This window comes from Asterias rubens, chromosome 13, assembly GCF_902459465.1.
Source record: "Asterias rubens chromosome 13, eAstRub1.3, whole genome shotgun sequence".
NCBI lineage: Eukaryota > Metazoa > Echinodermata > Asteroidea > Forcipulatida > Asteriidae > Asterias > Asterias rubens.
Genome location: NC_047074.1, coordinates 2,822,252 through 2,834,878, shown reverse-complemented (window position 1 = coordinate 2,834,878; position 12,627 = coordinate 2,822,252). Strand labels below are relative to the sequence as shown.

Sequence of the window (12,627 nt, the reverse complement as noted above, 5' to 3'; positions counted from 1 at the left end):
ACTTGGGTTTTCTTGTTGTTATTATTATTATTATTGTTTTTTTTTATCCCTTCAAAATATGTGCCATGGCAAAATATGTGCCATGCCAGATAATGTGGCAGAGGGTGTCACCTCAACTACTTTAATATACAATTTTCCTCAAAAGCACCCCCCTAAAATTCAGGCCCTGTGGAGAACAGAGACTACTTACATAGTATCTTCCTTTGACTATCATGTCGAAGAGATGTTCCTTAGTTCCAAAGAATGGCAGTGACCCGCTCAAGAGGATAAAGGTCATGACCCCACAGCCCCAGATGTCAATCGGTTTGCCGTACGGCTCACGTTTTACGACCTCAGGGGCCATGAAGTGAGGTGTCCCGATGCGACCTAAGATAAGAAACAAGCAATTCTTTAAACAACTGGTAGGCTAATTGATTTCACAATGACTAGAATAAAATTTGTCAGTTACATGTAGGTGCTGAATCGCAATTTCTTTACATCAGGACTCTGCTAAGGTCGAAATGTCAGACAGTTAACTATTTTTCGCACTAATATCATTGATCAATTTGGTTGGCAAAAAGTTTGCAACAGCTAAATCTGCTTTCTAAATTTTTCAGTTTTCAAACCATCATACTCTTTTAAAATATTGATCCTCAATTCGATAGTAAATGACTAAAATGTTTCATTGGCTGTTACAATAGTCCACAATAAAGTCACCAATCTTTGCGTAAAGAAAACCCAAACAATCTGCTAACAATGTCATCTGTCAAGTTGCATAAAAAGCCACTTAGACAGCGCCCTCTGTTGACTACTACAGTTCAGTCATTTCACCAGAAGTGTAGAGTTGCGCCCTCTTGTGAATGTCAATTTATTCCAGGTCCCAGTGTTCTAATACATGCTAGCTCTGCAGAGTCTATTGCTCTTACCTCCTGCTATGAGTCCTGATTCTGGGAGTTGGATAGCGATACCAAAGCCTCCCAACTTGACTGGTGCCGAGTTCTCTTTGGTTGCAAGCAGCACACAGTGGGGCTGAGGAGGGCAAATTAATATACAAGTATTAAAGCCATTATACACTTTCGGTACAGAAAAAAAAAAAAAAAAAAATTCACAGATTTACAAAAATAATTTACAGTGTTTACAGAAGGTAATGGTGAAAGACTTATCTTGAAATATTATTTCATGAAACTGCTTTACTTTGTGAGAAAACATTAAAACAATATCAATTTTCGATAGCGAGAATTACGTATTTATTTTAAACACATGTCATGACACGGCGAAACGTGCGGAAACAAGGGTGGGTTTTCCCGTTATTTTCTCCCGACTCGGATGACCGATTGAGCCTAAATTTTCACAGGATTGTTATTTTGTACGTTGTGGTACACGAAGTGTGAGCCTTGGACAATATTGTTTACCGATAGTGTCCAATGGCTTTAACAGACACGTAAAGGAACACCAACAACCAAATCATGAAAAATGGGTAGCAGTCTCCTATAGTTGCATCGAAAGATGGCATCCAGTGAACTTTTCATATTTCAGCCAAAGTTCTTATAAGCACTGGACACTATTGGTAATTACTCAAAATAATTATTAGCATAAAACCTTACTTGGTAACGAACAACGGGGAGCTGTTGATGGTATAAAACATTGTGAGAAACGGCTCCCTCTGAATTAACCTATAGTCTCCTATACTGTAGTTGCATCGAACGATGGCATCCAGTGAACATTTCATATTTCAGCCAAAGTTCTTAAAGGCACTGGACACTATTGGTAATTACTCAAAATAATTATTAGCATAAAACCTTACTTGGTAACGAGTAACGGGGAGCTGTTGATGGTATAAAACATTGTGAGAAACGGCTCCCTCTGAATTAACGTAGTTTTAGAGAAAGAAGTAATTTTCCACGAAATTGATTAAGAGACCTCAAAATTAGAATTTGAGGTCTCAAAATCAAGCATCTGAAAGTACACAACTTTGTATGACAAGGGTGGTTTTTCTTTCATTATTATCTCACAACATCGATGACCAATTGAACTCAAATTTTCACAGGTTTGTTTTTTTATGCATATGTTGAGATACATGTACACCAAGTGAGAAGACTGGTCTTTGACAATTACCAATAGTGTCTAGTGTCTTTAATCTTGCACCTCTTTGGTTTAGAGACAAAAACTCTTGGGGCCCAATTTCATGGAGCTGCTTAAGCACAGAAGTAGCTAAGCACAGTAAAATAAGGTTACTAGCCCAACGACTATGTCACATGTAGAATTTGTGACTGGTATTCTGCTTATTTCTGCTAAGCAGGCAAGTGTTAAAAAACAATTCCAGCTTAAGCAGCTCCCAGAAATTGGGCTCTGATCTTTGCACAGGCATTATAATTATACACATGTACACATCACTTCCATGCATAGAGATTCAGAATGTGGATTGAAGTAAATAGCGCCCTCTTGTGGTAGATTTTCTTCAATTGCCAGTACAATAGGGATTTTTTTTTACACAATTTTCAGATATCTGATTATTGAGATATCTACATCTTTATGCCTCTAGCCAGGTCAAAACTTTTCTAGCGCTCGGAAATCTCCGATGATGTGAAGATGAACTTTAGATACACTACCTTGATATCTCTGTGGATAATGTCATTGTCGTGGCAGTAGCGTAGCGCTTCCAAGATCTGACGTAGGTAGTGACTGCAAATCAGAACCAAAAAGATAAACTGTTGTCATGACGACAGAGTGATAGACTCCGACTTAGACAGATAACCAGGCCTTGAACTTGACTCCGGAAGGGGTCACGACAAACTGGTGAGAGGCACTGCTGCTGGTGATTTTGAGAAAGAACCCCCTTCCAAGGGAACTCCCTTATTTTATGATAAAGGACCTCCCTTGTTTTATTAACATTTTAAATAAAAGAAGTTTTTTTGAGTCTATCTTTAAAATATTGACTTGTTCAGTCACATGTAATTTGGCCCTTGGACCAAGATTTGTGATTTTTAACAAAATAAAATTGGAAATTTTGTTGTTGTTTTAATGAAGTAATAAAGTTTTGGATAATTTCACCAAGTTAAAAAAAAAAGAAGAAGAGTGAAACCACGTACATGTAGCACTGTTTCTTGAGGGGGGTTCATCTGTTTCATGTGCTAAAATAATTTCCGGGACAATGTTTTACTCAAAATTTCTCACAAACTTTAGAAAGAAATATTTTAAGGGAAGCTTTGTACCATCATTGTCTTCAAACTGTGCTAATTTAATGTAAATCCGTGGATGATAGTGTTCTTTTGTCGTACAAAACGTACCCAAACCCTAAAGCGAATAAGCAAGTGTCTTTATCTCAACTCACCTAGACACAACTTCACTGTAAATGAAGCCAGAGTTGGCTCGTTTCACAATCTCAAAACACAAACCCTTTAAGCGAGTTTCTAGTGTCTTTATCTCTACTCACCTAGACACAGCTTCACTGTATATGAAGCCAGAGTTGGCTCGTTTCACAATCTCAAAACACAAATCAGCTCCCTCCATACTGAAAGGAACACAAACACTGTAAGAAAAATAATATTAACTAGTTTTCTAAAAGCGCTTGATCTACAGAGCCAAATTTCATATAGCTATTTAGCAGAAAATGCTGCTCATCAAATTTCATTGCTACATGAACATGTAAACAAACAAATGAGTAGGGCACCAGTCATAACATTGTAAACTTTATGGGATGTTGGCTGGTAACCTGTTTTTGCAAGATTTTCATGTACTTAGCAGGTTTTGTGTTTACAGGCTTTAAGAAATTTGGCCCGGGTGTCACAAAGCGCTTATGGTTATTTAATTCCAGACATGTTTAACGTGTTCCTTTAATCACATTTTGTAATGTTTTTTCAAAAGTCCAAAAAGTCCGAAATCAGGCTCAAGTAGGAAGAATATTATGTCTGCCGCAGCCTCTGATACAAAGGTTTGTGTGTGAGCTTACATTTTTGATTGCACAAAATGTAGTTGATGGGCTTTAGCGCCGGACACTTTCATTGGCAGTTCAAAAGACAATTACAGTATACAAACAAACCAACCAATTTATTAATAATTTACTAATTTTTGCTTGTGAGTCCAATTGGACTTGGACTGTAATTGGATTGAATCCAGCAAGAAAAGCACTACTGTCGCAAGCGAATGGCACCCTCTTTTGCAGAACATTTGGATCTTGTTCATTGCTGCCTCTTGTCAGAAATAGGAATGTTCTGATTTTTGTTGCAACCTGTAGTCTGAAAAATCTGGGTTGGCAGGTATGGGTATGTTCTAATGATGGAATTTCCACGTTCAGTCCTTGTATACCTTTTTTTTATATTAAATTCAATGAGCTTTTAGGAACAGTGCTAGAGAACCAGACAAAGGAAATATTTTTATCTGAAGAAAAATATATCTGTTTCTTTCATCAGGCCGACATAAGAAAAACTGAATTCAGATAAAAGAGTCAAAAATCTGGACAATTCCAGGCAAATCTGAACAGTTGGCAGGAATGGGTTTTTTGAAATGATGTCATAATCCTTCTAGAAAAAGACTTCAAGGAGCTTTCAGGTGCAGTATCTTTAGTTCTAGAGAGCCAGACCAAGGGAATTTTTGTATCTGAAGAAAAATACAGCTGTTTCTTTTACAGGCATGTAACTATCCATGAAAAAAAAAGAGGAAAAGAGAAAACCGGGCAAGAAAAAAAAGAGAGGAAAAGATAATATTCCTATACTTTTGTACACAGAAAGTGAAGGGAAAAAAAGAGGAAAAGCAAAACCCGAAAAGAGAAAATCAGCTGGAAAGAGGAGGTCTCACATGCCTGCTTTTGCCAGGCCGACATAAAAAATAAAAAATAAAATTAAAAAATGAATTCAAAAAGTCTTAAATCTCTCTACCCTGGACGCAATTGATTTTCTCTCAAATATCCCGCTGAGAATTTTGTGGACCTTGCCATTGACCCGAGGGCCAGGAACGCCAACTGCTGCTCTTGGTCTTGGCCTCAGCGACCCTGTGACCTCCACGAGAAATTACCTACATGGTTAAATTCCAGACCAGGGATTGCGGAACTACAAACTAATAAGATAAGTGGGGGGACTTAACAATGTTTTGATTTGGGGTCAAATAATGGAACGAAAAACAGAAAATCTCTAGGGGCTCGTTCGGTTGATTGTGCAAGATGCCCTTCGGTGGGTCTGCCATTGGGGAGTTGATGCTATGGACAAATTGAATTTAGTACCAAGTCACAACGTCAGTGCAACGTGCCTAGCGACACGGTTCACTTACTGAGAGCAGAATGCCTGCCTCTGTGTATGAAAACCTATAGCATGGTTTCTCTCACAAAATGCTAAGATGGGTCGTCTGTTAAAGGAACACGTTGCCTTGGATCGAACGAGTTGGTCTATAAAAAGCGTTTGAAACCGTTTGTTATGAAATGCATATGGTTAGAAAGATGTTTTCAAAGTGGAATATAATTATCCACACAAGTATCACTCAAAATTGCACGGTTTTCATTATACGTCGCGAACTAACACAGTCGGCCATTTATGGGAGTAAAAAATCATTAGTAAATTTCTTTCATTAATATCTCGCAACTTCAACAACCGATTGAGCTCAAACTTTCACAGGTTTGTTATTTTATGAATATGTTGAGATACATCAACTGTGAAGACTAGTCTTTTAAAAAATTCCCAATAGTGTCCAGTGTCTTTCAGGTCATAAATTTTGAGAACAAAAAATTATGTGTCAAAATGAAGCTTGTTGTATACTCAGTTTAGCCATGTATAAAACTAATGTGTAAATTGTCCCCCCTGTGACTCAATAGACCGATCCACTAAGCTCCGCCCCATTGCGTATTGACCAATAACAACGCAATGAAGGTCTGACAGTAAGGTCCGACATGCGTGCGCGTATGCTTGGCGCACGCAGCAGAGTTGTGCAGAAAGGCATTGGAGAGCCCCACGTGTTCCTTGCTCATACGTGCGTCGCGGGCGGAGCCTACTGGATCGGTCTATTTCACAGAGCCCATCACATACATGTAGGCCTATAGTCTCTGGGGGTGAATACTTACTATTCAAAGACCATGTAGAGTAGTCCATCTGAGCTGTACGTTTCCAATAACTCCACAATGTGAGGGTGTTTTAACATGTGACATATACTCGCCTCTCTCTTCAGATCTAGAAAAAAAAAAATTAAAAATCAAAATTATCATTAGTTTTTGATATTAATAATAATTCAAGGCAAAAATAAGTCACGGCTTTTTAATCAAGTAATAAAACTACAAGGGAAACTGACTGGTTATAAAAGTTTTGTAATAGTTTAGGTTTGAATAGAGACAAATTAAGATTAGTGTGGGAATTCTTCCTGCATTGTCATGTCGCTCCGGATTTTCAGTAAAAAAATGTGACCACCCTTTGAAATTTAAGTTTTATAATATACACCTATATTTCTTTAGGATTAAAACAATCGACTGGTTAAAAAAAAACAATGGTTTACTTTGCTTTAAACTGGAAACACTAAACCATGTGCACACACCTCAAAACAGTCTTTGTAAAGTATTAAAGGATCTATGTAACTTTTGTAGGGCAAAAAAACACAATGTCCACAGATTTACACTAAACTTACACAGTTTGAAGATAATGATAATAGAAAGCTTCCCTGAAAATATTACGTGCTGAGGTGCAGTAGGTTTTGGGAAATGAGTAAAACAATGTCATGAAAATAATTTTCGTCTCATGAGACGAAAATTATTTTAATCATTTACAAACGTATTTTCACGATTTTTTTTTTTTACCTCATTTCTGAAAAACTACAGCACCTCAGTAAGTAATATTTGAAGGGAAGCTTTCCACTATCATTATCTTCAAACCCTGTAAGTTTAATGTACATCTATGGACATTTTGAAATCCTTTAAGAAACATACAGTATGGCTGTGCAATGCAGGTACAATGCTTGCCGTATAGGCAAAGTGTACACGATGGTATGTTAGGCCGTGTCCGAAACGACGACTTCGGCTACAGCTACGGCTAGATCGCGCGCGTCTGCCTATTCTTCAACACTGGTAGACGCGCTGATCTAGCCGTAGCTGTAGCCGAAGTCGTCGTTTCGGACACGGCCTTAGGCACAGCGGTAGCACAGTGCTAGATCTAACTGCATAATGTATCATATCCGCCATTGCTTTTCAAATTGGAAGCACCCCTTCAAAAAAAGACACCGTGGAGAAAAGGTCTGTCAGGAAGCGGATTTGAATGTCTCAGAGTGTGTTCACGAATCCACGCCACTGCCACTGCAGGGAAGGCACTATGCCATCGCATTGCACCAAGGCTCATTCTAGCTTGACATCAAATACATTATACAGGCGTCAAAATAACCTAAGACACGCACAGCAGTGACAGACTTTTGGAAGGTCGTTTTTAAAGCAATCGCACAACATCGGTAAACAGTATTGTCCAAAGGCCCACACTTTGTGTATCACAACTAATATATAAAATAACAAACCTGTGAAAATTTAGGCTCAATCGGTCATCGGAGTCGGGAGAAAATAACAGGAAAAACCCACCCTTGTTTCTGCACGTGTCGCCGTGTCATGTCATGTGTTTGAAATAAATCCGTTATTCTCAATATCGAGAATTGATATTGCTTTAATGTTTTCTCAAAAAGCAAAGCATTTCATGGAATAATATTTCAAGAGAAGTCTATCACCATTACCTTCTGTAAACTCCTGTAAGTTATTTGTAAATCTGTGAACTTTTTAAATTTTTGTTCTGTTTAGAAAGTGTCCAATGGCTTTAACAGTTCATCCCAGTAGTGCGGGTGCCCAAACCTACACATGCAATACTGAGCATGTGCGCGCACGCTCAGAGCCGCAAAAAAAGGTCAGTTATGTCTACTGCCGCCATCGTCTCAAAAGTCTCCCATTGCCGTGGTGCCCTATGCTTTTGCTGTAGTGCCCTCTGCAAAGTTCCAATACAATTTTACATTTTCCTCAGAATAGAAGTGCCCCCTACCCAAGGAAAATGCTGTGCCCAATCAAGAACGACATTCTAGGCTTGCATACATGTACTATGTAGGCCTATCCAAATTGATGTCCACACAACTACTGTATACACAGCACCAGCGTGAAATGAGATCAAAGCAAGCTGCATACAACACTTATTAGAGCATTACGAGTTCATGGCAGGAAAAAAAACGGTAGAGGGTGGAAAATGACCATAAATGGATTGGTATAGTGACCCAATTCCTGCGGCGTCATCACCTCAATAAATCCTGTTTAGGCCATTTTTGGCAGTCGGCTTAGATGACAAACCATGTGCGGGTAATGTATGCAGACTCCATTTTATGAAGTGACACACACATCATGTTTGCGGTAGCACCATGTGTTAATCTCTTTTGAGTCATGTTTAGTTGGTTCTAAACAGAACCTGGGCCCAGTTTCATAGAGCTGCTTAAGCACAAAATTTTGCTTAAGCAAAAAATTCATTTCTTAGTAAAATCAGATTACCGGCCAAGACTCCACTCAATTGTTATGCTAAGTAAACAACAGCTAAATACTAGTCATAAGCAATGTATATGGCATGAAATTTTGGCCAGTAACATACATGTGTAAAATAAGCGAGCTATTTTCGTGCTTAAGAAAATTTTTTGCTTAAGCAGCTCTATGAAATTGGCCCCTGTGCTTGTCAACTATGGCGCTTCCATGACAAAAAGTCAAACTCGACAATGTTGGTTTCTAGTAGATTGACGGTTTATTTTTAATTTCAAAGTTTCACGGTACTGCCCCTTTTTGTCCTGTTGTTATGGCAAAACCACTTATCTCTGTCGGACCCAACTTGCTTTTCTCAAAATAATGTTTTACAAGATTTTTCGAGTTGGGCTGTTTTGCCATGGAAGACCTGAGGAGCAAAGGAAGGTCAAACAAAACATTAACCAAACTATGTTACGACTCCAACCTGACCTATCACAATATAGGCAACTGCAAAGCCGGACATAAACATTTGGAGAGCCATCACAAATGTCTAGTGGACACCATTGAAATGGAAACCCACGGTCACTGTTTTGTAAACAAACAGCATTCTCCTATAACAGTGGTCCCCGGGCCAAATGCCAGTTGTCACTTCTGAGGACCAGTCAAAATTCTGTCCTAGTGCAGGCCTGCTACTTCACCGAGGCAACAAAGGCGATTGCCTCCATGCCCCCTGGTCATTGCCTTCGGCTGCCCTTGAAATGCTACAGTAGAAATTTACAATTTCCTCATAGGAAATTATTTCCTCCTTTACCAAGGAGAATATGCTGTGGTGCCCTTGCCCTTCCAAAAAGAAAGCATACAGGTCTCCTAAAAGCTAAATGTACACCACTGCCTGCACTGGGCCCAGTTTCATAGCGCTGCTTAACGGTAAGCAAATTTGCGTGCTTACTGTAGCAGAAAAACTTGCTTAGGCCTTAGCGTATGTCACAGGTTAGCAGAAAAATTGGGCGGCCATATTGCGTGCTTACCGTGGATTTGCATTGTGACGTCATTTGTTTTCGTGCAGTACGGTTAGCTTACGGTGTGCTTACGGTTAGCAGCGCTATGAAATAGAAATTGCACAGTAAGCACAAAATCGGCCGCTAAGCAGCGCTATGAAATTGGGCCCTGGTTTCAAACTGAGCTACATGCACCATGCAAAATGACAGTTGAAAGAAAACCATAAGATGTGGACCAGTGAAAACGACGCAGACTATTGAAATGGCAACCTCACTGGTCCTACTGGCTAGTCACTGAAAAAGTTAAGGGCAAACCCTGACGGCTCTTTCCTTTCTGTTTATATCTTTGATGACACCAAATAAGACAATTCTGAAGTATGCTTCATTCGCATATAACCATTCCCACCCAAGGACCATCTCACAGCTATAATAATTATCAAAGACACTCTCAAGCTGATTTCCAATTTCAAACCTCATGGAGTAGGTACACAAGTGTAAATAAAAAACTCGCCAAAAACTCCAAAGTATCTTTCAATAGCAGGTAGAGTCTACGCCTAATTTAATATTCATGGCGGGATTACAAGCTTCTAGATCTAATCTTAGAATTCCATTGCGCCCTGTACTCAAGATAGATCTTGTGATCCTGTTAGCATGGGTGGGCAATCTCGTTATGGAATTACTCCAGGAGAGCGACGCCAAATGATATTTCCATACATATGCAATCAACATTCTAAATAGTTCCAGCGTGTCATCATGCCAAACTCTCTCTCTCTACTCTTTGCAGCGTTCCTGAAGCTGATGGGAAATGCATATGGCAGACTCAACTGACAAACGATTTCACACTTGCAAAACTTCCTTCTGCAAATATTTAGTGAAGGATGGTCCCCTCATTGATTCAAGCGCTTGTCTTCATCTGCGATTTCAAAAAATATTTTTAATGAGAGGTTTGGTATCTTTACAAAAAACATGCTGAGCGCAGAATTGTATGAGTTCAATTGTGAACTTCCCCTTGTTTTGAGATAAACTTACTGATGTTTTAACACATGCTAACAGTGGTTTGAAAGGATTTTACAAAAGGGTTTTAGATACAAAAGTTATCTGGCATTCGTTTTCATTTCATAAGGTACATTACACTGCGCTTGTTTTCAATCACTTTTGTAGCTTTGCTTTCTTTTGAAAAGACAGTTCAGTTGAGAAAAACTTGGGTGGACAAATTTCCTTGTAACAAACGTTCACATCACACGCAACCATTTGAAAACATTGTTTAACAATGTTTTCAAATTTTTGTTGATCTCTCTGTTTCCACCCTCAAAGCTTCAATTTGGTAAATCAAACAAAACAACTTTGAGGAGCTTTCAATTACCTCAAAAGCAACATTTAAGGCAGCCGCTTATTTGCTGAAAATGACAAAGAAAACCTGTATATAGGATTTGAGGCATTCCATGGTGAGGTATCAATGTATGTTTGGTTTGCGGTAACACCATGTGTGTATCTACTTGCCAGGTAGAGTTTGTTCTTAGAGAAATGTCTTGCTTTATTCTACTGCTGCGGAGTAGATAATCAGAGGTTCGGGAGACTTCTCAGTTCTGAAAAGAACTGTCCGGTTTTTTAACTATTACCCGGGCGGATGGTATAGAAAATAGACTGGACTACTACTTAGCTTATAGGATCGTAATTAACTGTACTGCCGCGGAGTCAGTTCTGAAATGGTCTCAACGTTTCGAGTCAACGTTTCTAGTCATCGTCAGGAGACAGAAAAGAAAACCTGCATACACATCGTAGACTACGGATCCCTTAAAAGGAAAAAAATCCATTATCTATCCCTTGACTGTGGATCACATACATGCAAGAGCATCATAATGTGCACATATACTTTAAGATGCGTGCAGAAATGGCTGCAAACTGTACCTGCATCTTGAAGAAGCACTTAAAGAAACAGGAGGGCCTGAGGGGCTAACAATAGCTGAGAGATCAAAGACATATCCTGGTGCCAAGAAGGTCAGCGAAGACCTCAGGTACAACAACTTGACTCGTGATGCAGATATGATAGTCGAGACAAGAGAGGGCACATCCTGCCGCATAATCAAGTGATGCAGGAGGAGAGTACACACGTTGTGTTTGACAGTTTTTCTCTTTCACGATTCAACCATTCCTCAATGATGCAACGGACATGTCCCTTTTTGGTGTTTTTAAAAAACCAGGGCCCAATTTCTTACAGCTGCTTAAGCACAAAAGGTATCTACATGTACATGTATGCACAAAATTATGGTTACCAGCCAAAATGCAATTTCTCATGTACAATCTGTGACTGGTATCTTGCTAATGTTTGTTTAGCCGAAACTTTTTGAGTAGTTTTGTCAGCTTTTAAAAGCAGCTCTAAAGTTGACCTGCTTTTAAGCACAAAACGAAGCTATATAAAAATAAGCACAACATAACTATGCTTTGCAAGAACAGGGTTACCGGTCAAAATACCATCTCACATGTACAATTTTGTATTGTTATCCTGCAACGGATATGTGCATAGGAATATTCCTCAGGTAAGAGGCGCTTCTTAAACTATGAGGGAAAATGTAAATTTGTATTGTTGCTAAGGGCACCACAGCAAAAGCACAGAGCACCACGGCAATTGTCGTGGGCACTGTCAGTTAATTGAAGGCCTGTTTTTGTGTTTTTAAAAGCCACTACTGTGGGGGTAACATTACTGGGATCATTTATAGTGAAAAGGAACTGCAGCGATGGTGCCAGACAGCATTGCATCGTTGTTCCATAAATCCACATACTAATATCCAATGAGGCACTGCACTATGTGGACCATTACAACTTTGCAATACTTTCATCAAGGTATGGTGTATGGGGATGGCTATCGGCTCATTTAAGGGGATTTTTGGTTTTTTTTCAAAACCTCAACTTAGACTCCGTCTCCAGGCTCTGTTTGATGTTGTTGGAAACACCAAGCAAAATGCACACTAGTAAAAAAAAAAGGTAGGATAGAGTCAAAGCCAGAGGCCAAGCCGAAAAATTAACAGTGCCAGACTTTTAGTTAAGCTCTGATGTTTCTGATTTCGAACCTAAGACCTATGCATTGCTAGAGCACGAACTAGAACACCGTGCTAGCCCAGCGGCTAGAGGCAGTTCGAATCCTGTGAAAATGTCATCAAACTGTGTCTTTGAGGAAAAAAGTTAATTCGTTTTATGCATCAATCGACTGAT

General features: G+C 39.2%; 1 protein-coding gene across 1 annotated transcript in view; it reads right to left on the bottom strand.

Annotated features, from left to right (window-relative positions):
* LOC117298289 (peripheral plasma membrane protein CASK-like) overlaps positions 1-12,627 on the bottom strand; it is a 127,885-nt gene that overhangs the window by 81,985 nt on the left and 33,273 nt on the right. Inside the window, exons 4-8 of the mRNA XM_033781443.1 lie at positions 6,026-6,131; positions 3,413-3,490; positions 2,589-2,661; positions 906-1,008; positions 191-366 (exon numbers count right to left, since the gene is read on the bottom strand). Of these exons, the coding sequence (XP_033637334.1) occupies positions 191-366; positions 906-1,008; positions 2,589-2,661; positions 3,413-3,490; positions 6,026-6,131 (536 nt within the window). The remainder of the gene's footprint in view (positions 1-190; positions 367-905; positions 1,009-2,588; positions 2,662-3,412; positions 3,491-6,025; positions 6,132-12,627) is intronic.